The 25,331-nt window shown below is 43.0% G+C and overlaps 1 protein-coding gene across 1 annotated transcript; it reads left to right on the top strand.

The window, feature by feature from the left end:
• The first annotated feature begins 2,203 nt into the window (after positions 1-2,203).
• Positions 2,204-25,307, top strand: Hcls1 (hematopoietic cell-specific Lyn substrate 1). The gene is made up of 13 exons (XM_035444715.1): positions 2,204-2,287; positions 2,771-2,844; positions 13,305-13,434; positions 15,715-15,825; positions 18,675-18,729; positions 21,228-21,338; positions 21,915-21,970; positions 22,531-22,600; positions 23,292-23,503; positions 24,017-24,133; positions 24,589-24,796; positions 24,935-24,997; positions 25,174-25,307. Exons 1-13 carry the CDS (start codon positions 2,204-2,206, stop codon positions 25,305-25,307), a joined length of 1,425 nt encoding a protein of 474 aa, XP_035300606.1.
• Positions 25,308-25,331: the final 24 nt, after the last annotated feature.

Below are 25,331 nucleotides of genomic sequence, written 5' to 3'. Positions count from 1 at the left end.
CACTCAGGGAACATGATTGATAGCCATCTAGGACAGGACCATGGGCCCAGCCAAGTATGCCCTAGGCTCTATTGATGATCTACACAGCCCACTCTAAGGGCTGACTGCCCCTGGGCACTAAGCTAAAAGAGACCCACAGAAGATGAAGACAAAATGGACTTCTGTATGGTCTAGCAGGGACACAAAATGCACATGGGACATGTATGGGAACAGGAATTAACCACAAGTGAGCACTGGTGCTGAGCCAAGTGCTTTTAGGAGCTAAATGCAAAGATGGTTATTCAGCTGCGGTAACTGTTGGAATCACAGAGTGTCGAGATAAGCAGCTATGCTAACCCCTTCATTATCTAACATTGGGGAATAAAATCACAGTCATCAGTGATTTGTCAAAGTTTAATATCTGTGAATTGCTTAGTCTAGTATCTGGCTAAGCATATACTGTGTGTTTATGTGACTGGCTGTGGTCTCACAGGGGCTGTCATATTACTGAGGTGTCTATGGACTCTTGATGCCATAAGTCAACACTGTCATCAGGCATTGGATGTACCTGGCATTCACTGTCGTTCACCAGATTATTCTCCAACCTCCTGCTTCAAGTTAGCAATCTTCTGAATTAGTTGTCAACAGTATACGCAATTAAGTTATTTTGATCTTAAAAATGAGTGTGAGAGGTTGATGGGAGAAATGGGCTGAGGCCTGGGGCGACAGCAGGACAGAAGATGAGACCATCGGACCTCACTGCTTCCTTATTGCCCATGCATATAGTTGACTTCTCCTTTCCAGTTTCCCTCTGTTGCAGAACGGCCCAAGAGCCAGGACATGTCAAACAGAGGCCATAGGGATGTGGTTCACAGGTCATCTTTACCTGTCCTAACCCCTATCTGCAGCTATTGCCAAGTGTGGAAGGCATTGTTCTTAGTAGCTCCCCATGACTCTAGGCCTGGTTAACTCACCACTTTCTCTGATGCCCCTTAGCACGTCTTTAAGCCGCCTACCTCAGATTTCCCCAGGGATGATCTTCTAGGGGTTGTTAGGAAATGGGACAAGGATGGAGGTTTCCAGGTGAGTCTAGAAAGTGGAGACTTGGAGCCTAGAGGACGAGCCCTGTGATGGGGAGTTGAAAAGGTTCTCCTTTGAGAAAGAGTGATGAACACCAGGAAGGCCTCCCACTGGTGGAGGTCTGAGAGAAAGGATGAGGAGGGACATGCCAGCCAGTAGGTAGGAGCTGAACCAGGAAATCCCAAAGACTACCAGGGCATATGGGCATTGTCCCTTGTTACCTCCTCATACCACTGTTCAAAAGCCTACAGCTTTTCATCAACTTTTCATGACTAGACAGTTCTTCCTCAAACTCCTTTGGTAAGGCTCAATAAAACACAGGTGTCCAGTGGAGGAATGATTGATACTCGATCAAACTAGCATTTTCCAAAGACTTCTGTAATGTTTTCTTGGTTAGTAAATTCCACATAGTGTTCCAAAAAAAGGGACCTGTTACATGCTATGTTTGAATATTTATCTTTTAAATGTAGTTGAACCAAATTTTTAATTGAGTGATAAAACATAAAGCCTTGGTGTTTTCTTTCTTAGAAAATTGAGATTCCTGTCACTTAATGTTTCCTCATGTATCAGTTAGTGTGGGTATTTCAACCATGTAGGTCCCTACTGATGACCTACAGCTGTGCAGCGAGTGAGCAGTCTTAGCGTGAGCGTGGGACAGTATTTGATGGGCAGGTGAGAATATTTTCAATGTAGCTAAGCAGATTATAGACAGGGGGAACCCTGGACTCATTTATGTCCTGACAGCTAGAAAGGAAACCATGGGAAAATCTGAGGGAAACACCACCACAATCCTGTAGTGGGTGTTGTGTGACCAACCATTGGTCACCTCTACAAGCCGTGGACACGGTGAGCAGCCGCATGTTGACAGAGTTTGTTTAGTGTTACCTAAAACCATATTGACTTCTCTCCAGACATGGGTGGACTCAGACCATTCTGATTTATCTTAACTAAATTCCATTCCTTTCTCTTCTAGTTGAGAAGAGGTCTCCCTAGAACTGTCTGTCTGCTTTGTTTCAGCTCTTGGTTTCTTCTAAGAATGGCGAGAAACATTTGATAGCTCATATAGCTGACTGCAGTGTTCTTATCATCCTTCCTCTCAATCCTTTTTTCATTCCTGATTGTTCCCATCATCTGTCACCCTCAGATGTGGAAGTCTGTAGTGGGGCATGATGTATCTGTTTCCGTGGAGACCCAGGGTGATGACTGGGACACAGACCCTGACTTTGTGGTGAGTAGGAAGTAAGCTTTACTTGGACATTTGGGTGAGGCATCTCAGCCTCTCTGACTTTTGATGGGCTTAGAAAGGACTGTTTGAGATTAGCTGCCATTATTAGGAATGCATGATCACTGGTGTTGAGCATAGAAAGGCACAGGTATGAGTGCATTTGGTAGTGAAATTGAGAGACTGGGTCACTCTATCCTGAAGTTGAGGATCAGTTGAATCTGGGACTCTTCTGACCTATGATCCATAATTTGAGATGTCATGGAAGACCCAAGGAGGAAAGGATGGGGGATTCAGAGTAAGGAAGGGCGTGCCGAGGATAACTAGTTTAATTTTAATTCTCTTGTGTGGTTGAGATAGCACAAATGCAGCTATGAGTGAGAGTAAAGACTCTGAGGAAGCATCTAATACAGGGAACAGAGTGTCGGGTGTGAGGCTCCTTGCACCACAGCGCCTTTCTTGCTGATGATGTTGCTTGCTGTCTTTTAGAATGACATCTCCGAGAAGGAGCAGCGGTGGGGAGCCAAGACCATTGAGGGCTCTGGACGCACGGAGCACATCAAGTAGGTGCTGGAAGAGTTGGGAGGGGAAAGTGTGTCCCATGAAAAGCTGATGAAAAACCTGTAGGCTTTGGGGAATATGAGGAAAGAAAACAGCCATATCTGGGAATCTTATTTATTTTTTTATTTATTTGAGAATCTGTCTCTGTGTGTTCCTATATCTTCATGTGTATTCATTCCATCCCATCCTATCATCTGTCTTACTTTTTATGTGTCTTTTATATGTAACACAGCTCTCTCTATCACTCCCCCTTACAGGAACAGTCTGTTGTATTAATTATCTCCCTTCCTTCAATCAAACATGAGGTAGTGGCACATATGCTGAAGTTATATCTACCTACCCTAGTTGTCTGTCTATCTATCTATCTATCTATCTATCTATCTATCTATCTATCTATCTATCCGTCACCCATCTATCTATAATCTATCAGTTATCAAATGCCATTCACCTATCCCTTCATATAAATATAGAACATGGCCTTAGAGGATAGGGTGACTGCCAGTGGGCTAAGACTTCAGTGCTGGCTATGGTCTTACACATCTTTAATCCCAGCACTCGGGAGGCAGAGGAAGGCAGATGTCTGTGACTTCAAGGCCAGCCTGGTTTACGTGGTGAGTTCCAGGACAGCTAGGCCTCCATAATGAGACCCTGTCTCAGAAAAAGAAAGCATCAGTAAAATGTCAAGATAAAGAACTCTCCCATAAATGCTTGCAGACAATATCTGCCTTCATATTTGGTACAGTGACTTGAGGTATAAATTTGCATTGAACTTCTTAATGGAAATAGGGAACAATTTATGCTAATATAAAGAAATATGACATTTGGAGAAGATGATAACTAAAACCATGTTAGCAATGATGTTTAGTCTTCAAGACAATGATCCAACTTTCATTTATCTGAAATAAATGTGGCAATGTAGCTCAGATGGTAAATGTTTTGCCTAGAATGCATGAAGCCCTGTGCTTGGTTCCAGCACCAAATAAACTAGCTGTGGTACCTTATGCTTGTAATCCTGGCACTGGAGGGTGGAGGGAGGTGGCTGTGGGGGGAGTGATGGATATAGAATTATCAGAAGTTCAATGTCAAGGCTAGCCTGGGTTACACTGTGTGGATTATAATGTGTTAGTCATTACCTCTGAGTTACCAATAATGCAGCTATGTCCTATTAAGGAGAGAAAGAAGAGAACTTCCCCTTCTTTAACCAAAAGAGAGTCTAGATTTGAATTCTCTGCTTCATGCTTTCTGTCTCCCTTCCTCTGTAGGTCTGATGTATATGTCTCAATCTCTTAAACTGGTTGAAGGCTGAATTGTTAATCCGTGTGTTCCTGTGTCTCTGTGTGTCTATCTGTCTTTCGTGTGACTGCCCTGTGACTAGGTACCTGGTGTCTGGATCTCCCTAACAAGAGGCTCTGTTCTGTCTTTATTGAACTGCATAGAAAGCTCCACATAGGGGAAGGAATGAGGAATACTTAACAGAAATCCTTAATAGAGTTTAACAAGGAATTAAGTCCAGCTGACCCGGATAACAAATATCATTGTTTACCAACCAATATCCATAAATGGTCGATTACAACCTTTAAGTGGTAGATTTTAGGAAGTTGCTTTCAACTTCTGTATTTGCTGCTTCCAGCAAATGATACACAGGCATTACTGTGGGTCAGCGACATAGAAGAGGACATAATTTAAGATTGCAGCTGTACATTAGTTTAGGTTGTAAGAACTGATCACATGGTAGGTAAGTTTGGTAGTTACATTGTTCTCTTAGAATCAGGTTAGCAGGTAAGCGCTTTCAAGGCTTGTTATTAACTTTGGCTGTGAGATCCAGCAAAAGTTTCAATCTCTTAAGATGTAGGGGATATTTTAGAATATCATATTACCACAAAACATGAGACTGTCTCAAAAAGAGAGAAGTAAATATGGGCATATCTAGGGTTTTCTGTGGAATATTGTACTTGTTGACCAAGAGATACACACCTCTCTTCCGTGGACTAGTCAGGACAATCTAACCAGGACTGTTGGCTTTGGGTAGCACCAGGCTCCCATATTTTAGTAGCAAAGTAAACACAGTGGTATAGTAAGAGTGAAAGTTGGAAAGTAATGAATCAACACTACTCCTAAATTTAGCAAGATTAAGACAATTTTCAGGCCGGGAGTTGATGATGCACGCCTTTAATCCCAGCACTCGGGAGGCAGAGGCAAGAGGATCTCTGTGAGTTTGAGGCCAGCCTGGTCTCCAGAGTGAGTGATAGGATAAGCTCCAAAGCTACACAGAGAAACCCTGTCTCGAAAAATCAAAAAAAAAAAAAAAAAAAGACAATTTTCAGTTCCATTCCCAACTCCTCCTCCCACACTCTAACAATATTTTGGCTTCATTCTCCCCTAGATTTTAAAAGGTCCCAGTGATGACCACTTTGCAACAGCCATAGTCTTAGAAAACTTGGCATATGTTTGTGCAGATCTGGAATATTACTGAACACCATTCAGATCTAAATGGTTTGACTTAAATAGCTATACTAAAATTATTCTTTTCAAATTTTATTTCTTTTTATATGAAAGGGTCTTTTGTCAGAATATATGTCTGTGTACCTTGTGTGGGTCTGGTACCCATGGAGTCCAGAAGAGGATGTTAGGACCTCTGGAACTAGAGTTAGAGAGAGTTGTTAGCTGCCATGTGGGTGCTGAAAATCAAACCTGGGTTCCCTGGAAAAATAGTCAGTGCTCTTACCCATTCAGCATCTCTCTCTCCATCCTCAACTGAATATTAAACAAATAAAGCAATTCTGTAAACTGTCACATGACAAAGAGAAAGAACAGAACAGGGTCTTTCCAGCAGCTTCCTTAGTGCTCACCCCCCTGAGAACTCACAGATCCAAGAAGATTGGGGCTCCTTCCCTTTCTGAGTGAAGGCCATACCCGCTGGTGTTCTGGGATCTGCTGAGATGAGGAAACACTACTGAGGTGTTTTCCCCTCCTAATGCCCACGTCTTGCATGTTAGGTAAGAGTAGAGCATTTTAAGGACTCCTGAAGTCCTGCAATGAGCTTATGGGAAGAGCTTGCATTTGGAAGGTTTTCATTCAGTTCACAGCTCTGTCTTTACTAACAGTGTGAATTTAGTCACCTCTAATGTCTTAGTAGCTAATTTTATTAATTCTTGGGGATAATAGCAGCTACCCTGAAGGTTCATGTTCAGAATTCAATGAATAGTATATGTGAGTGTCTGTTTGTACATAGGACATTGGGGTGATGCTATTTCTATATTCTGTTAATACAGTTGAGTTTTATCATTTCCATCTCCCAAACCTAACAGTACCTTCTTTCTTCCTAAATGGTGTTGATTCAAAAGGCTGTATTGCATAGCACTGTACACACTATTTTGACTTGCATTCCCTGTTATAGTACACCGAGGTGACTCAGCATTTCAAACTAACTGGATCTGTATCCCCTATAGTAAATGTTGGAGATGTTTCCACAAAGGCTTACTTGTTTGTATTTGTTAAAGCCTTCAAGGTACAGAAGCTTCAATACCTGTGGGTACAGGGTAGGTGACCTTGGACAAACCTTTTATGCCCTCTGATCTTCAGTTTTCTTATTCAGATCAAACAGGCCTCCAGGGAACACTCCAGGGGACACTCCAATGTCTCTAATGTTCTTTGGACAGTGCCCACTGATCCACCCTTCATGGTCAAGTGGAAATCACCAAGACCCTGGGAGTGGAGGGGAAACTGGAGGGGAGAGTACTTGCCAAACTGAGCTGACTCAAAACAGGAACAGGAAGTGACTGTGGTTCTTAGTAGGCGTGCTGCCTGCCCCCTCACCTCACAGTTTCTTTCAGGTCAGCCTTGAATACATTTAATTTAGTCTGGGGATGGCTTTCTAGTTCAGAGACTAGCTTAAGAGATTAAGTGATTCTACCATCTCTCATCAATTGTATGGAGAAATGGCCCAGTGGTCCAGGGCTATCACCCCACAGTCCTCTCCATGCCTGCCGACTCCTCCTCTTGCTATCTTTCCCCTCGACTAGTAAAGGATCCTTATAGCCCTCAAACAGTGATTCTTAAACTCTCTGTGGGAGAGGACAGACGTTTTTGTCTGCCATTTGTCTATTATCAAATTTGTTATTGATTGATACTTTTGTAAAATGAAACTTAACTGAAAAACAATGTAGAAGATATAAGCACAATTTTTACTTTTAGATTCAACAGATACAAGATCACAGTGTAAAACTCTTGTTCTTGTTCATGTTTCTAAAATCATACTCTTGATTTTTTTTTTTCTTCTTTCATTGTGGAAAAGAACAGGTCAGCTCCCAGAAAGCTCTGAGAACAGTTCTGTGGGCATCACACTGGACAAGGCCTTCAGTGCTTACTGAAGCCTTTAGGTTAGGTTTCACTGAGAAATGGCTATAAGTAACCACCTCAGTGGCTTACCCGATTTCTGTTTCCTACCATTTTACACAAAGAAGAAATGAAGAATAACATAGTACCACAAGTACTGAAATAGAACCCTGGAGGTCCAGAGGCCCAGGCCAGCTCGGCTATGCCAGCTCTCAGGGCATTAAAGAGAAAAATTTCACCAGTTTATCTCTACCCATGTGACTGGAGATAAGAGTACTGGCCCTCCGCATCTAACTGGGGTACTGTGAAGAACCACAGCTATAACTTGAGAATAAAGGGCAACATTTATTGAGTTGTGACTTGTCATGCAGTCATGCATGTCTTTCATAGATGAAGATATCATTCTGATAGCACAGAAAAGAAGGTGTTCATTCTTGAGTTTAATAATTTGTCTAAGGATATAGACATAATATAGACAAATATTTTGAATTCAGCTCAGCCTGAATCTATGGGCTGAGTACTTAGTCACTATGTCATATCATTTCTAATAACCCTATTTTGTCATACCCATGATTCTCTTTTTAAAATGGAATGTGAATTCCCATCATCAACTATCCCCTTTCCCTAAGGTTGCTGCTCTGTTTAAAGCAGCCGAGTGTATTATAATCTATAATGACTCCTTCTCTGCCCCGACAGTCATCTCCCAAATAACAGCACAGAGACTTCTTATCAATTATAAAAGCTCAGCCTTAGATTAGGCTTATTTCTAACTAGCTCTTATAAATAAAATTAACCCATTACTATTCATCTACATGCTGCCACGTGGCTCTTGGCTTTTACCTCTTCTCCTGCATGTCCTGCTTCCTCTGAAACTGGTTGGCAACTGCCCTTTCTTCTTCCCAGAGCTCTCTCTGTCCTGAAATTCCAGCTATACCTCCTGCCAAGCTATTGGCTGTCTAGCTTTTTATTAAACCAATCACAGTTACATCTTTACACAGTGTAAGCAAATATTTCACAATAGTCTGGCCTTAACCACGTGCCATACTCACTGCATAAGCATGGGCCTATTTAGGAGTACATAAAAGCTAATTTTCATTTAGTATGTTCTTACTTTAAAAAAATCAATGTTGTCAGTGTATAATAATTATAAACAAATGATTCAGAGAATTTTGATAATACTACAAGTAACCACCAATATAGTCAGGGCATAGAAGATTTTAGGTACCACTAAAAATCCTCTGTGTCTCTGTAGTCAATGTCTCCTGCTCAGTCCACACATATGTTTTGTCAATTTAGGGTGGTTAGTCTGGTCCCTCTAGAATTTCAGTAACTGAGTAGCATAAATATCCCCTTTTATGTTGGTCATCTTTTACTTAGAATGTTTTTGAAATCTACCTGGAGCATTGTATATATTGGTCTTTTATTTCTTGTTGTCAAATAGTATGTATTGTATAGCTATATTACAGTTTAGTTTATTCATTGCTCTTGCTGGGCATCTAAGGCTATTACAAACGTATCATGAGCATTTGAGTACAAATCTCTTTGTTGACATATTTTTTTTTTATTTCCCAGGGTATTCTTAAACATCTACTTGATTATTCATGTAGTCAGTGCAGTAGTACCGATTGAGAAACTGCCAATCTATTTTCCAAAAGGAATTTATCATAGTTTATTTTTGCCAGTCCTTGTCAATACTTGTTGTTATTGATAGTTTGAATTTTAGCCACTCTGTGAGTATATGGTCATTTTAATTTGTATTTCTGGTAAACTTTATTAAGCAGTCTTCACATGCTATCCATGTCTCTTCATCCATCTTCTTTCTGTAATTTCTATCCAAATATTTCCTTATCTTCACAATGGACTGTCTTCTTCCTGAATTCTCTGTATATTTTAGAAACAGATGTGTTTAAGATTTATTTATTTATTTATTTATTATGTATACAACATTTTGCCTCCATGTATGCCTGCACACCAGAAAAGGCAACTGGATCTCATTGTAGATGGCTGTGAGCCACCATGTTGTTGCTGGGAATTGAACTAAGGACCTCTGGAAGAACAGCCAGTGCTCTTAACCTCTGAGCCATCTCTCCATCTCTCCATCTCTCCAGCCCCAGGAACAGATCTTTTGTGAGATGTGTGTTTTATAAATATTTGATCTAAGAGTAATGATTGTTCTTTTAATTTCTTGGTTGTATTATTTCATGGGCACAAGTTTTGAATTCCAAGGAAGTCTAATTTATATAAAAAAGATTTTTATAATTAGTGGGTTAGTTTTTTATTTGTTTGTTGTTGTCTTTTTGTCTAAGAAGAAAGTTTATCTCAGATTTGTGAAGATCATCTCTAACGTTTGTTTCAATTTAAAATTTTTTCTTTTAGGGTGGTAGGGGAGGAGGGGAGGGAGAGGGACCTGGGATTGACATGTCAAACAATCTTGTTTCTAATTCAAGTAAAAAAAAAATCTGAAAAGAACATTTAAATCTAAAAGAAATTTCTTTTAATATTTATGAACAGCATGAAGTTGAGATTAAGTTTCATCTTCTTCTATGGATATCCAGTTGCCAAACACAATCCAAACTATTCTTTTCCCACTGACTTAGCAGGTTTCTTTGACTTTCTGTGTAGTTGATTTCTGGACTCTATTCTGCCTCATTAAGCAATGTGTTTGCCCTGGCCGCATAGCCACCACAGTGCAGCAACTGTTGTAGATGTGTGGTAAGTCATCAAAACCAAATAGGCCCTCAGCTGTGTACTCCTTAAAATTGTTTTTCTTACTATTCCAAGATTTTATTTTTATTTTGATACAAAAACCTTAAATCCTATTTAATCTTTTTTATTCTTCTCTTATTCAATGCATCCTGACCACGGTTTCCTTTCCTGCCACTCTTCCCAGTTCTCCCTCCCCCTTCCCCTTTCCTCTGGATCCACTACTCATCCATTTCCCTTCACAAAAGGACAGGCCTCCCAGAGACATCAACTGAACATGGCATAGCAAGATACAGTAAGACTAAGCACAAACCTCACACTGAACAAGGCAACCCAGTAGGAGGAAAAGGGTCCTAAGAGCAGATAGGAGTCAGACACACACACACACACACACACACACACACACACACACACCACTCCCAATGTTAGGAGTCCTACAAGAACACCAAGCTCCACAACCATAACATTTACGAAGAGAAAAAAAAAAAAAAAAAAAAAAAAAAACAACAACAAAACATTTACTAAGAGGACCTAGCTCAGACCCATGCAGGCTCCACGATTGCTTCTTCAGTCTCTGTGATCCCCTATGAGCCCTGCTTAGTTGATTCTGTGGACCATGTTCTCCTGGTGTCCTCCAACAATTCTACCTCCCCTTCTTCCTCAAAATTCCCTGAGCTACAAGAAGAGGGACCTGTCTATCCCAGGATTTTATTTCATGCATTTAAAAGCAGCTAGTCAGCTCCTGAAAAGAAAGAAAGAAAGAAAGAAAGAAAGAAAGAAAGAAAGAAAGAAAGAAAACTGTTGGGATTTTCATTGGGATGCCACAGGAGGTGTATGTCATTTAAGGGGATAAAAAACATGTTGATGGTATTAGATTTTTTTTATCTATAAACCTAAGATATTCTTCTACATATTTAGATCTTTGAGGTTTTTTTTTTTTTTTTCAGAAGTGTTGTTCAGTGTTCAAGTCTTACTCGTTGTATTTTGCTAGTTTCCCTAAAACATTCCATGTTATGTTGTGAGTATAACTTACATTTATTTATTTATTTATTTATTTATTTGGGGGATTTTTGAGACAGGGTTTCTTTGTAGTTTTGGAGCCTGTCCTGGAACTCACAGACATCCTCCTGCTTCTGCCTCCCGAGTCCTGGGATTAAAGGTGTGTTCCACTACCACCACCCAGCTAACTTACTTTTAACTTTCAGTTTTCAAATGTCTGTGGTTGGTAGATAGATGCAATTGACTTTGATAAAGTGACTGTAACCGTGCCGGGTGTACTTAACAGTTCGGTAGCTTCTATGTGGATTATTTAGGCTTTTCTAAACACTCAACCATATTGTTTGTGAATAAAGACCTTATAGTCATAACCATTCAGCTTTATGCCTTTATTTTTATTTTCTATAAAACCCAAAAGTACTCTCCGTTTTCCCATTTCACCTTTGCAGTCCTGAATTTTACTTGATTCTCTTGCTCTGTCAATACAAGCCATTTGAAGCAAAGACAGTGTATCAAAAACCTCTTAGATATGACATCTGGTATCCTGACTGTAACCTTTTGTTTTTCTGTGTCTCTTCCATCTGTCCAGTGTCACCATACAAGAGATCTTTTCTGCCCTCATAGCCTGGCAATGCTTCACACTGGAAGTTGTTTAACTGATATTTGTCAAGTAAAATGATTATCTATTAAGACCTACTCAGGATGGATTCAGCTATCTGATAAAGAAATCTATAAAAAGATTTTCAGTTTGGTAGCTACAGATGCCTGTAATCCCAGCACTTGGAAGTAGTGGAGGGAGGATTGGGAGTTCAAGGTCATCCTTGCCTACACAGGGAGTTAGAGGCTAGCCTGGGTTTCATGAGATTGCTTCTCACAAACAAAAACAAAACACAAAGCAAAGGTATAGTAATTTGTAAAATTTTTTTTGTCCAAAACATTTTCATTCAAATAATGTCATTTGTTGGCAACATCCTCTAACTAGCCTGCCATTCAGTAGGTGGTGGATTTGCATATTTTCTCAATTGAAAACAATGTTTGTCCTCAGCCCTTCTTCTCACTTGAATGCCTCCCTCAGTCGGACAGTCATTCACAAGCTCTTGGAGCCCTATCCTTTTCAGACACAGGCAGCTCTAAGGCTGTTGCTGTCTCCCGGATCTCTGCTTTCACTGCTGCCAGAGGGGTCAGGTGAGGCATGGGAACACTGGGTGCCTCCAGCAGTAGGATTGGTTTCATCTGATTCATAGCCAGCTCTCTAAAATTAACCGTGGCTAAAGCTGGAAGGCTTTTAAAAAGCCTTCAGGCAGATTATCCTGCTAGACCAGCAGATGGGTCTAATCGTCCATGAAAGGAGAACATCTCCCCTGTGAGATGGCCACTTTGCCTGTAACCTGTTTCTGCTGGACCTGAGCTGTGGAGTCCCAGGGACCTCTGCTTACTGAAGAAAGCCAGGTCTCTACAATTTAGAGTTCTCTCACCTAGATATTCCTATGTGGTCCCTGGGGTCCTTGCATATTTCCAAATTTGTGAACCGTTCCTGTCATTTGTTGGTATAGTGCTGATTGGTTAACTCACATCTTCATACTAAATAGAGTGTGGCTCTCTCCCCTCTTTGGTGTAGCAGCCTCCATGGTAGTAAAGATGGAAATGAGCATAAACTAGGTCAGAGGAGGGAGTGCCTTTTGCCCCCATCAGTGTCGATGTCACTGTGGGAGGCAGAGTCCCAGTCCTGAATTACAGGAGCTTTAAACTGATGAGTGCATTTTGTGGCTTTGTTTCTGTTTGTTATTCTCAGAAATTATCAGGCTTAGGTTGCAGAATGTTAACGCTTGACAAAAAAATACAGTAATACTAATGAATAAATTAGCTTACCCCAAACTGCATTTCTATAAGTATCGGTTTTAATGGCTTCCATTATGTAGCATTTCAATTTTCTAAGCTATTTTCCAATTACTAGGCATACAGATTGGTTGTTTTTGCTGCTATCTGTAATGTTTCTATCACTAGACACTAAGGTTTGCCATATTTAAAAGTATTTTTCTGGGGTGGGCTCTTAGAACTGTGGTCTAAGGGTAGTTTATGCTTCTTGAAACCGACCCCCTAATTAGTTGAAGGCAGGTCTTTTCAGAGAGAGAAAATAATCTCTCAGTTGTAAGTATATAGATACCGTTTTTCTCTGAAACGAAAGAACATGATAAATGGGCCTAAAGATGACAAGGTTATGTTAGTGAGAAAGATAACAGGCCACAGGATCTTGGCTCCTAGAGAGATTAAATCTCTCTATGTTGATTATACCAACTTCTTACTCCAAGCCTGTCACTGCTATATTTGGAGGATTCAGAGTTTCACTACAAAAGATTTCCACTTTTCTGGGAAGAGGTCTGTTGACCTCCCTGTATGAGGTGAATTTCAGGTGTGCGGTTACTTGCAGCATCCACCAGCTGAGAAGCAAAGTGTCCGAGGAGCATGACATTCTCAAGAAGAAAGAGTTGGAGTCAGGTCCTAAAGCATCCCATGGCTATGGAGGTCGGTTTGGAGTGGAAAGAGACCGGATGGACAAGGTAAGTAGAAAAGGAGAGATCATTTTAAAGAAAAAAAATAACAAAAAAACAAAGTACTAGACTGTTGGTGCTTTGGTTTAAAATTTGTTCCAAATATGGTGTCCATTTGGACTTTAAAACAGAGTATATATGTGCTGTTTGTATCGTTTTCCCCTCTGATCTCAACACACAAGCTATGGATGTCAGAAGAGTCAGGACATTAGAGCAGCTGGCCTGTTACAGCTCCAAGTATCCATGACCCTGTGTGGTGGACAGATGTCAACTTGACACCATCTGGAACCTGAGAAAGGAGTATCAGTGAAGGACTGGAGATCAGATTGACCTTTGGTGTGTCAGTTGGGGATTGTCTTATTACTTTAATAGATGTGGGAAACCCACTGTGGGTGGCACCGCTCTCTGGACTCGGTCCCATTTGTATAAGAGTAGAAACGGCAAGTTAAGCAGCAAGCATTTGTGCATTCATTCTCTCTCTTAGCTTTTGATGGTGGGTGTGACTGGTTCTTCAAGTTTCTGCCTTAACCTCCCCAAAGTCAAGGACCCGAACCTGGGCGTTGTAGTCAAATACAACCTTTGTCTTTGAAAGTTTCTTTTGGAAAGATGTTTTAATCATAGCAACAGAAACCAAACTAGGTCACACTTAGATGGAGGAACCAGGGAACATTAGTGGAGGAGGGAAAGTAGGCTATAGAATTATTTGTTGCTTTTAAATGCTGTGTATTCTGTCTATATTGCAACTTCTCTTATTATTTTCTTTACTGTAACTGTTCTCAACCTGTGTACTTTTGGGGTTCACATATCAGAAATTTATATTATGATTCATAATTGCAGTTATGAAGTAGCGATGAAGTAATTTTACGGTTGGGGTCACACCAGCACAAGGAACTCTATTAATAGGTTGCAGCATTAGGAAGGTTGAGAACCACTGCTTTAGTGTATTATGTGATTATGTGTGAATGCATGTAGTATGCATGCGTGCAAGTCGGGGGGGCATTGGTGAGTGCATCTGTGTGTACACAAGCAGAACCCATGGCAAGATGTCTTGAGACAGGACCTCCCACTGAGTGTGAAGTTTGTATTTCTGCCAGGCTAGATGTAAAGGGAGCTCCCAGAATCCACCTGTCTCTTTCCTCCCATGTTGGGGTTATAGGTATATGCAGCCATGCTTGGCTTTTTTGTGGGTACTAGAGATTGTGAGGCCCAGGAAAACTTGCTACACACCTGGCACTTGGCTGCACTGCTGCCATGCCAAGGCTCAGTGGAGACCAACCAGAAGTTTCAGTTTACTCTGGGGCAGCAACATACACTGGGACCACCTGGACACCACCCAGGAAGGGACCATCCAAGGGGGAAGTACCTAAGGTTCCAAATGTTCCAACCATTGTAGATAGGATCACCTGATGTCCCTTAGCTTAACACACACCCATCCCCTTTCATCAAGACACCCCTAGACAAATGTCAGCCAATCAGGGTCTTGCACCTTAAAAATCCCTCACCCTAACCTCTGCTATAATAAAAAACCCTACCCTGCCCGGGCTGGGCACTCTCTCTGCTCTCAACTGCTGTGTCTGATAGACCAGACAGAGAGTCCAAGCTCAAACTTGAATAAAGTCTCATTGCTTTTGCATATGAGTGCAGACTCTGTGGTGGTTTATGGATGACCCCACAATCTGGGCACAACAGAGATTTGATCTTAGAGTCTCATGTTTGCAGAACAAGGACTCTTACATACTGAGCCACTCCTCAGGCCTTTTGTAATCTTTTATATACACGTTGAAAAATCCATAATTCACTGATGAACTTTGGTTGTCCACATGAGTAAAGATCTAGGACAAAGATACCAAAGATACCAGGCTGAGGAGTGAAAAACAACAGCCTCAGCCATAGTATCTAGGCAGCACCCTCTGATGCACCCAGGCTTTGCTCCTTTGTTTCACTTCACTTTGCAATGCCCCTCTTTGAGCTCTCTTCTCCCTTCTTTGGGGCTCAACACTGCTCTGGCTATCTCTTCTCTCCTTTCTGATTCCAGTACATTCCTGGAGGCTCTAAGCAAGGGCTCTCCAGTGATAAAGAAAAAAAAAAGAAGAAAAGAAAAAAAATAAAATCTGGGATGGGCACAGCTCTAGAGAAAGTTACTGCATCCCCATCATGGGTTCCTTGGCACCACTGTCAGAGGCTATGGATCTGCCCTGGAGTGGAATTTCTTGTATGCTGACATCCATTTGCCACCTCTAATCTTAAGGCTGTTCTGATCTTTTGTACACCATTCCTGATTTTCCTTAGAGTGCTGTGGGCCACGAGTATGTTGCCGATGTAGAGAAACACTCTTCACAGACTGATGCTGCCAGAGGCTTTGGGGGCAAATATGGAGTTGAGAGGGACCGGGCAGACAAGGTAAGTGACAGCTTTCTCCCTCGACCATAGTTCTTACATTATGTGGGCCTTACCAACACCCAGTCCCAAATGTAGGTTCATACTTCTCAGGTAAAGACACCGGAGGCCATCAGTGTCTGGTGCTGACACTGAGCTAGGACAGCTCTCATGACCTGACTCAGCAGGTTTGTTGGTACTGGAGGCTGTGTGGTGCATCATCATCCATTTAAATTCCCAGGGCTGGCATGGTAGTGCAACTCCTGCCTAGCACAGGAAAGGCCCAGGGCTCATCCGCAAAGCCTCCTTTAGTCAGTCTATAGGCAAAGATTCTTCAACCCTGAATGAGAATTCCTCAAGGCATTAGAGAAGGCAGAATTTCTTAAATAAGCAAATAAACCAGCCAGTTAATTAGGATGGCAATTCTCTGAGGAGGTGAAGGACTAAACAATGATCTGTGAAGCTGGGGCGCCTTTGTACCCAAGAGTAGTTTAAAAGTGGAGAAGTAAAACAGTATTAAGTGAGTGCAGCTGACACAGTGGAAAGAGCAAGGCTGGGGATCCCTTGATGCTTTAAATTCTGACATAGGATATCAGGCGCGTCCTCTTTCATGGCACAGGTTGGGGTCTCATCGAAAAGGGGAAGAAGGAAGCTGAAGGCGGGGAAGGGAGAGGAGTAGGAAGAAGGAGAGGGGGAGAAGAATGGGGTGGAGACTCTTCACATCTGGCCATGAGAACTGGATTGTTATTATTATTAATTGTTTGTTGTTGTTACCAGCAGGTAGACCTAAATCCAAGCTGCGAAGTACTAGAATGGTCATTGTTTGCACTGTAGGGGAAAAAGACACCCAAAACAAAGCCAAGGAAGTTCAAAACATGCGGTAAAAGAAAAAAGCACAGAAAACATGTTTAAAGACCATAATGTCATGTGGAGCATATACGGTTCTAGAAACAAGAGAGAATTTCCTTAGTCTTGGCTTTCCTCCTGGTTGTCTTTGCCCCATCCCTTATTGTTAGTTGCTATCTGACAAGCACAAATTACATCACCTACGCAATCCACGCGTCCATAAATCAAGAATCAATCCAGAGACTGGGGAAGTAGCTTGGTTGGTAGCATGCTAGCCTAGGGTATGGGTACCATTCCAGCACCTCATAAACCCGGTTGTGGTACGTACTAACTCCCAGGTAGAAGCAGAAGATCTGAAATGTATTGCCTGCTTCCTCTCCTTCTACAAGCCCATTTGTCTATCAAGTAAAGGATTACAGGGTGAGAAGTGTGCGTGCAGTCTACCCCATGTAGGATTTATTGTACCAGAGATAGCATGTGACACACAAAGCCAGAGGCGCCCCCCCCCCATAATGAATGGGCATGTGTCTAGAGATGGAACATGATCTGCTTCCTCCCTGGAGAGTCTGGGGTTTATACACTTTTATTAACAGGGCGTGGAACAAAGCTTGGCTCCACTTCTCCTTCTTGAATTGGTCTGGGTAGGATGCTTTTAGCATGTTGTGTCACTTTAAATGACAGCGAGGCCCTCACTAGGTGTGACACTGGTGGGGACCTTTAATATTTCAGAGAAGAAAACCCACAGGGCCTCATTTTCAGTAGTCCACAGTGCAGTGAAGAAGGGGAGGAGTTAGCTTCCTGGCAAGGAGTTTGCCCAGCCAAACCTACCTGATGGGTTATTTGTAGCCCACAGTGGGTGGAAGAAGTTAGCCCACAGTGGGTGGAAGAAGTTGGCCCACAGGCTGGGAGGTAGCCCAGTGGCCTGCCAGAAAGGAAATGTGTCAACAATAGGGGGACTTCTTCTGGACAAGAGTCCCAGAGCAAGCTGTCATGGATCTAAAGTAGAAGCATCCATGGATTAGCCTGATCTGATTTAGGACCTCTCTCCCACACTATTTATTTAGCTAAGAATTAACTGTCTTCAGTTTCCCCTCAAGTCCAAAGTCATCCTTGCCTAAAGAGGAGTTTGAGGCCAACCTCAGGTATAGGAGACCCAGAGAAAGAGAGATGGGGGGAAAGGAAGAAGAGAGTAGGAAGACCAAGAGACTAGTTTTTTCCCCCTGAAACAGGGTTTCTCTGTGGCTTTGGGGGCTGCCCTGGAACTTGCTCTTGTAGATCAGGCTGGTCTCAAACTCACAGAGATCCACCTGCCTCTGCCTCCCAATTGCTAGGATTAAAAACGTGCACCACCGCTGCCCGGCTGAGAGACTAGTTCTTAAGATGCAAAACCTACCCTTGCTTAGAAATCCATAGTTACTGAGCAAAGGGGGACTCAGCTCCCAGAATACAGTAGGTCTTGGAACTAACTTGGATCCCATCACTCCAAAATCTGTGTCTTGCATCCCTGTGAGGTCAGACTGAGACCAGCACAGTTCAGTGGGAGTGAGGTGACTAGCCCATATGCACACATAGCTTTTAGTTGACAAGGTCTTCACTACCTATTGTCTCATCATGGTTTGTGATGCTCACTGAGGAAAAATAGTGCTGATTCCTTGAGAAACTCAATGCAGATACTATATGTATATGTATGTTGAGCTGTCATAGTATTCAAAATGAAGAGAGATCACTTCTCTCAATTTACCATTGTAATGGGTAAGGCACATTTACTATCATCTAAAAGGCCAGTGCTCAGTGACATTAAGGATTAGTCCCAAAGCTAAACAACTACAAATGAAGAAAATGGGGTTTGGATCTGGAGTGGTCTACGTCCAGAGGCCATGATGACTGCTTTGTAATACTGTTCCTACTTTAAACCTCCAGACCTAGCCACAGGTCTCTAAAATGGCTTCTGGGACTGAAATAAAAGTGAGGGTAAGTCAGAGAGGGAGGAAGCGGTGACTAATCCTTTCTCCTCATCTCCTCTGCAGTCAGCAGTGGGCTTTGATTACAAGGGAGAAGTGGAAAAGCACGCATCTCAGAAGGGTGAGTCCCAGCTCCTGGACCACCTGGCTGGCCCCCTCCCCTGCTCACATCTCCCTTCCAGCAGCCCATCATGGCTTCCCAGCGCCAGCTCCCCATGGTTTTGGCCACTTTCCAATTCCAATTATGGGCTGACTTCTTTGACTCTCAAATTGATGCCATGAGTTTGATCAAGTCTGTCTAATACTCTCTTTCCCTGGTTGGAGATAAAATAAGATTCTCCTTTGTTCTAGAATCTATTGTCTTTAAAGCTTAACCCACATCTTTGATGAGGAAACAGTGAGCTGCAAGTGGCTTGAGGCTGTAAGCCAGAGGTTCTGAGCCTGTGGGTTGTGACCCCTTGGTTGGGTTGCATTTCAGTTATCCCTGCATATCAGATATTTGCATTATGATTCATAACAGTAGCAAAATTACAGTTATGAAATAGCAATGAAAATAATTTTATGGTTGGGCGTCACCACAGCGTGAAGAACTGTATTAGAGGGTCATGGCATTAGGAAGGCTGAGAATCACTGTTATAGAGTTTCATATTTTGTGTTATTTATAGTTCTTGGGTGCAAAAATTAATGTGTTTGCTTAGTTTACTTTCTTTAATGGTTATTTATTTCCTTTATGGTTTGTGAACATATTTCAGTGACAAAGAGGGTTATTTCCTTCTTAGGAGTTTCTTATGGCCTGAGTTGACTCCAGAGAATTCTTGTCCCCTTCTAGCAGAGGCTGAGAGGTGTTCATAGTCATGGGCCATTTTTTAATTTTCCTTTTTCAATGAGTTCAATTTCTTCACTAGAGGTAGGTCTAGTTAGTCATTCTATCTATTCTTAGATTGGTTATAAAATACTCATTTTTTTATGAAGTTGCCACGCTTTGTCTAGATAGCACACTAAATCATAGTATTTCCATATGCTCTTTTTAACCTTTTAAAAATTTGTAGTGGTATTGATGTGTTCACTTTCATTTTGAATGTAGTTTTTTTCTGTTCATGATAGATTATTTTTGCTAGAGGCAATCAATATGTTTTTAAAGACCTAACTCTTACCTTTTCTAATTTTCTCAATTGTTATCTGTTCTAAAATTACACTAGGTTTTGACTCATTATTTTTCCTTATATTAATGTAGGCTTCATTTTTTCGAGCTTCTTGAGATAAAACCTTAAACCGTTGATTTTTGTCTCTCTTTCCAATATGAGCAAATTACACCTTTTCCTCTCAATACAACGTATGTTGTACTCCACCAAATTCTATGTGTATTTTAATTTTAATTAAGGATAAAACACTTTCTAATTTTCCTAGTGAATTTTCTTTTACTTATAAGTAAAAGAAAAGATCCACTAAGCATGCCACGAGAGTCTGGCAGAGGTTCAAAAAATTTATTTAGGTGTAGAATAGGGGTAAACACTCACTTATATAGGACAGGTCAGACACCTCCAAAACTGTTCTGCCCAAGGGGAAAGGGCACCAACAGCAAACAGCCTGCTCAGCTCCAACCATCCAAACAAGCATGAGAGCAAGAGAATGAGAGACCCTTTCCCTTCAGTTTATCAGTTGTCACATAGCAGACAAGACCAATGCCCTAGAGCTTGCTGCCCCTAAGTCATTGGCTAAAAGGATGGAAATCCCATGACAGGTCCTCATATTTACATGGCACTGTACTGACCAACTTATCTCCCATGGCCCTCCATGTATGTATTTTCTTAGATCAGTATTTAAGTTAATTTCTTACCTTAGCATTCCTGAATCCCATAATTGTGAAAATAAATGAGTAGTTCCAGTCTACACACAGCTGAGGGACTAGACTTCTAAATGTTATTGGTAAAAGTACCCCTTGTCACAAAAGAACAGACTACAGGACACTTCACCATTTCCTGTGCAAATGAGCAGTGTTTCTGGACCTTTCTTTCTTTTGAGGACTGGGCAGGGCCTCCTTTCCAGATTCCACACCCACTCTTGAGTAGATTTTAGAACCACAGTCTTAATCCCAGTTCATTAAATGTTGACTTAAATGGACTTGGGACTTCTATGGTATCTGTTCACAGTCACCCTCACACTTACGTAGCTCCAACTCTTGTATTTCTTTCTGGAGCCAAGATTATTTCATCCTTATCTTCCTTCTTTTTCTCCTCCTCTTGTTCCTGTGCCTTTTCTTCTCTTCTCCCTCCATCTCTTCCTTTGAGTTTCACTACTTAAAAAATTACTACATTTGGCTGAGATTTCCCTGTTTCTATGGGGGTGGAGGAACAGCACACATCTCCTGTGTCTGCCTTTGATCCCAGAGATCTCTTCTCATAGCCTCTCTATACATAGCCTTTCCTTGAAGAAGGGAAAATATCCAGTGGGGTCTTCTTGGCTTGGGATGGAGGTGAGGGAGTTGTCCATGTTGAATTATTTCACCCCTGTCTGAGCTCCAAACCTTCCCTGCCTTCTCACTCTGCACTCATTCCTTTAGATTTCTCTCTCTAGCGTTTTGCAGTGGACCAAGGCTCAGGCCTCCTCTGTCTATTGCAGATTACTCTCATGGCTTTGGTGGCCGCTATGGGGTAGAGAAGGATAAACGGGACAAAGCAGCTCTAGGATATGACTACAAAGGGGAGACGGAGAAGCACGAGTCTCAGCGAGGTAAGTTGGATTAGGAGGAGGGGGGTCACTAGGGAGCACAGGATCCTCTTTCCTTCCTTTCTGGAAGCTGCCCAGGGTCCCAGAGTAAGGAGGGATGAGGAGAGGCAACATGGATGGAAAAGACAGCAGGCTTGGAAGCAGGGCATAGACAGAAGGAGAAAGGAAGAAGGGGTTTGGGGAACGAGTGGAGCCAGGCTGGGCTATGGGCACAAGGTAGCGGCTTGGTGTGAGTATCGAGGCCAGATAGCCTTAGAGGGGACAGAGAGCTCTTCCCTGGGACACAGTAGGGATGGCTGGAGGGCTCGCCTCATTTTCCTGTTTATTTCCTTGTATGTTTTCTTGGCTGTCACTTCTCTTGTGTTCCTTCTCTCCACTCTCTTCTTTCTCTCCCGAGTTCCCCAGCCCCACCCTCGACCCTTTCCCTTTCTTCCTGCTATCCATGTCTCTCTGATCGCTGACATGTCTCCCTCTTTCTCTGCCTTCCACATTCCCATCTCCCCGTCCTTTTGCTCCCTCTCCCCACCCATTCCCAGCATTCTAATCTATTTTTCACTCCCAGATTTTTCTTTCCTACAGACTATACCAAGGGCTTTGGTGGCCAGTATGGAATCCAGAAGGACCGAGTGGATAAGGTAAACACAGGATACCATGGTCTCAAGAGTGTCTCATAGTAAAGGAGGTGCACAGAGGATAGCAAGAGAAGGAGAAGCCCCAAGAAAAATGGATCTCTTGGAGCTGGGTCACTAAGGAACCTGAATTCCATATCCTGAGGTTTAACTGAGAAGAGCAGAGGAGGGCAGAGTTGGAGAGGAAAGGTAGACACCAGGGAAATCAGACATGACATTTCAAGCATTTCTTAATCCTGTCTTGTCTCTTCCTGCTCTGCATCACTGTCCTATATGTTCAAAAGCTCCTCTTCCTTTGTGAGCAAGGCATTTGCTCCATTCTAGGTTTAACTGGGCTTAGAAACGTGAAATTCTAAGTCCTCTGAGATTTCAAAGGGGGAGCTCAGCCCACCAGTAGAGTTCTTTACCCCTCTCTCTTCCATCAGATAATCTTGGAGAACTAGTCCAACTGTTGCTTACTACATGGCTTGGGATGCCCCCCAGGGTGGCCCTATCCCCCAGTGCTAGCATATGGATCACTACCCTCCTGGTTTCCCTCACTATACACACTGTTCTTCTGCCCGCAGAGTGCCGTTGGCTTCAATGAAATGGAGGCCCCAACCACAGCGTATAAGAAGACCACACCCATAGAAGCAGGTTAGTCTTCATGGTTCCCTTCTCTATGCCCTTCAGCCTCTTTTCTCTTCTGACTCTCTCTCCTCCAACACTGTCCCTTGCATGCCTTTAACCACTGAGATTAGCCAAGGAAGATGAGACCCCTACTCTCATAGTTCCAGAGTCTTGTCTCCTAGAAAATCCAGACCTACTGGATAGTAAGAGTGGAATTAGGGAAGGAAATAGAAGAGAGACACTCAGACGAGTGAAGAGTTACCTGGGAAAGACAGGTAGAGTAGATCACTGGGATGGGGAATAGGATTGTGGTGGGTGGAAACACACAGAGACGAGGGTTACCTGGGTAAGAGTTACTGGAGACTCACAAGAGGAATTACATGGGAAAGGCAGGTAGAATAGACTCTTGGGATGGGGAATGGGATGGTGGTGGGTGGAGACTCACAGGTTTAAAGAATGTGAACAGAGAAAGATATTAGTTCACTGACTCATAATTTTGAAAGGACAAATGATCCTTTTGGTCATATGGAACCTGGACTTCAGTACCATATGATCCCCAGGTCTTATTGCTCTCTCACTATCTTTGTACCTTCCTCTCCATGAACCACCCTCTTCTCTCCTCCTGCATTTATCAGATTTCTCTCTTTCTACAAGTACTATTTCCTCTCTTTCCACTCACAATCAAAACACCCTTAGCTTTTCTTGTCCGTATCTGCAGCTTCCAGTGGTGCCCGTGGGCTGAAGGCAAAATTTGAGTCCATGGCTGAGGAGAAGAGGAAGCGAGAAGAAGAAGAGAAGGCACAGCAGATGGCCAGGCAGCAACAGGAACGAAAGGCCGTGGTGAAGATGAGCCGAGAAGCTCAGCAGCCTTCAGAGCCTGTGGAAAAGCCAGCAGTGCCAGCCCCATTGCCCAAGAAGATCTCCTCAGAGGTGAGTGCCTGGGTACTGGGGGTCCAGGCTCTCTTGCCCAGACAGGTGTCTCAGATGCCCAAGTTGTAGGCAAAAATGAATGAATGAATGAATCAATCTGTCAATAAAAAGAAGTCAAATGTCTCCCTTGTTGAGCAGAGTCTGTTATACTTGCCTTTGTGAAGATTCTGTATGTGTAATTGGCCCCAGGTAGCAGAAGATAAAAAAATATAACAACAACAACAAAGCCAACAAGATTTATAGACTCTAACTAATTGTTAGAGTCTCTATATCAAAGTCTAGCAGATGGCAGGTCACCATTTGCAACTGGTAGCCTCCGCTGGACCAAGTGGTCACCAGCTGCAATAGGTATCCTTTAAGTAGCAACTAAAGATGAAGGAGCCATCACCTACAGTGTGGGACCCATCTTGAGGGATGTGCTGTCTTGGTCTAGCAGAGTGAGAGGGTTCTTGGTAAGTATAAGGGAGAGCATGGCAGGTGGGTGTGGTTAGTGCCAAAACACCTTGTTCTTAGGTCTGGCCTCCAGCAGAGAATCACCCACCACCAGAACCTGAGCCTGTGAGAAGCAGAGAAGAGCATCCTGTGCCTTCCCTACCCATGATGCAGACTCAACCACAGAATTCCCTGGAGGTAAGCAGTGCCCGGCAGATTTTCTGTCTCTGCCCATCTTCTCATGTCTTGGGCTCTATGGGGCAGCCAATCATCCTGATTTGCTTGCTCTGGTTTTAGCACTGAAAGCCATGCATTCTGGAAACTCTGCGTCCCTGAGCAAACTTGGACAGTTGGTTCTCTTAGCTGCAGTATCCCAACAGGGTGCTCGTGCTTTGATGTTCCCTTGGTTTTCCAAAGACTGCCTTGTTTTCCACACCCCTCACCCCTTATCCCTCACCTCACCCCTTGAGTCCCCTCCTGTCCCTTCTTGGTAGGTGCTTTCAGAGGGCAAGTGTTTTAGGAGACTGGGGAATGAAGAACAGACTGCTTCCAAGGAAAGGCTTCTGAACAGAGGGAAGAAGTGGGGTGGTGAGGGTGTTAGCAACCCCATTAAGCCGTCGTTGAATCCTCCTGGTCCACATGTCTCTCCTCAGGACAATGAGGAGCCCCCAGCTCTGCCCCCTAGGACCCCGGAAGGCCTCCAGGTGGTGGAAGAGCCAGTGTATGAAGCAGAGCCGGAGCATGAGCCTGAGAATGACTATGAAGACGTGATGGACCTAGGTCGGCAGGAGGAGGAAGCAGAGGGAGACTATGAAGATGTGCTGGAGCCTGAGGGCACTACTTCTCTGTCCTACCAGGCTGGTGAGTGAGGTGAAGGTGGGGAGCAGCTCCATTTGGTCACTTTCTGGGCATCAGAGATGGAGGAGGAATCTCCCCTTCCTGCGCAGTGGGGTCGTGTCTGTCTTCTCCCTGTTAATATTTCTATTTCTCATTATTCAGGATCGTCAGCCAGGGCTGGTGGTCCAGGCACCTCAGCTGTAGCTCTGTATGATTACCAAGGAGGTAAGTCTGAAGCCACCTGAAGGGCCTGGTACATAGGAAAAGGGGTGGGTTCTGAGGGGCGAGAAAGGGCCCAGAAGACTGGGCTTGTTTCCTTCACGGAGGCTTAGAGTTGGCACAGGAAGGCACAGAGGGATTCCTGTCTAACCATTCTAATGTCCCCTCAACTTCCTCCCCAGAGGGAAGCGATGAGCTTTCCTTTGATCCAGATGACATCATCACTGACATTGAGATGGTGGATGAAGGCTGGTGGCGGGGCCGTTGCCATGGCCACTTTGGACTCTTTCCTGCAAACTATGTCAAGCTCCTCTAGTGACCAGCCCCATTGTCCTTTGCT

Source organism: Cricetulus griseus, chromosome 4, assembly GCF_003668045.3.
Source record: "Cricetulus griseus strain 17A/GY chromosome 4, alternate assembly CriGri-PICRH-1.0, whole genome shotgun sequence".
Lineage (NCBI taxonomy): Eukaryota > Metazoa > Chordata > Mammalia > Rodentia > Cricetidae > Cricetulus > Cricetulus griseus.
This window is presented reverse-complemented; position numbering and strand designations above follow the sequence as displayed.

Excerpts from the sequence above, each read along its gene's own strand:
- Hcls1 (XM_035444715.1), top strand. The coding sequence starts at position 2,204 with ATGTGGAAGTCTGTAGTGGGGCATGATGTATCTGTTTCCGTGGAGACC. Across the intron at positions 21,339-21,914 it reads GAAGCACGAGTCTCAGCGAG|ACTATACCAAGGGCTTTGGT; the intron begins GTAAGTTGGATT and ends TCTTTCCTACAG. Across the intron at positions 24,797-24,934 it reads TTCTCTGTCCTACCAGGCTG|GATCGTCAGCCAGGGCTGGT; the intron begins GTGAGTGAGGTG and ends CTCATTATTCAG.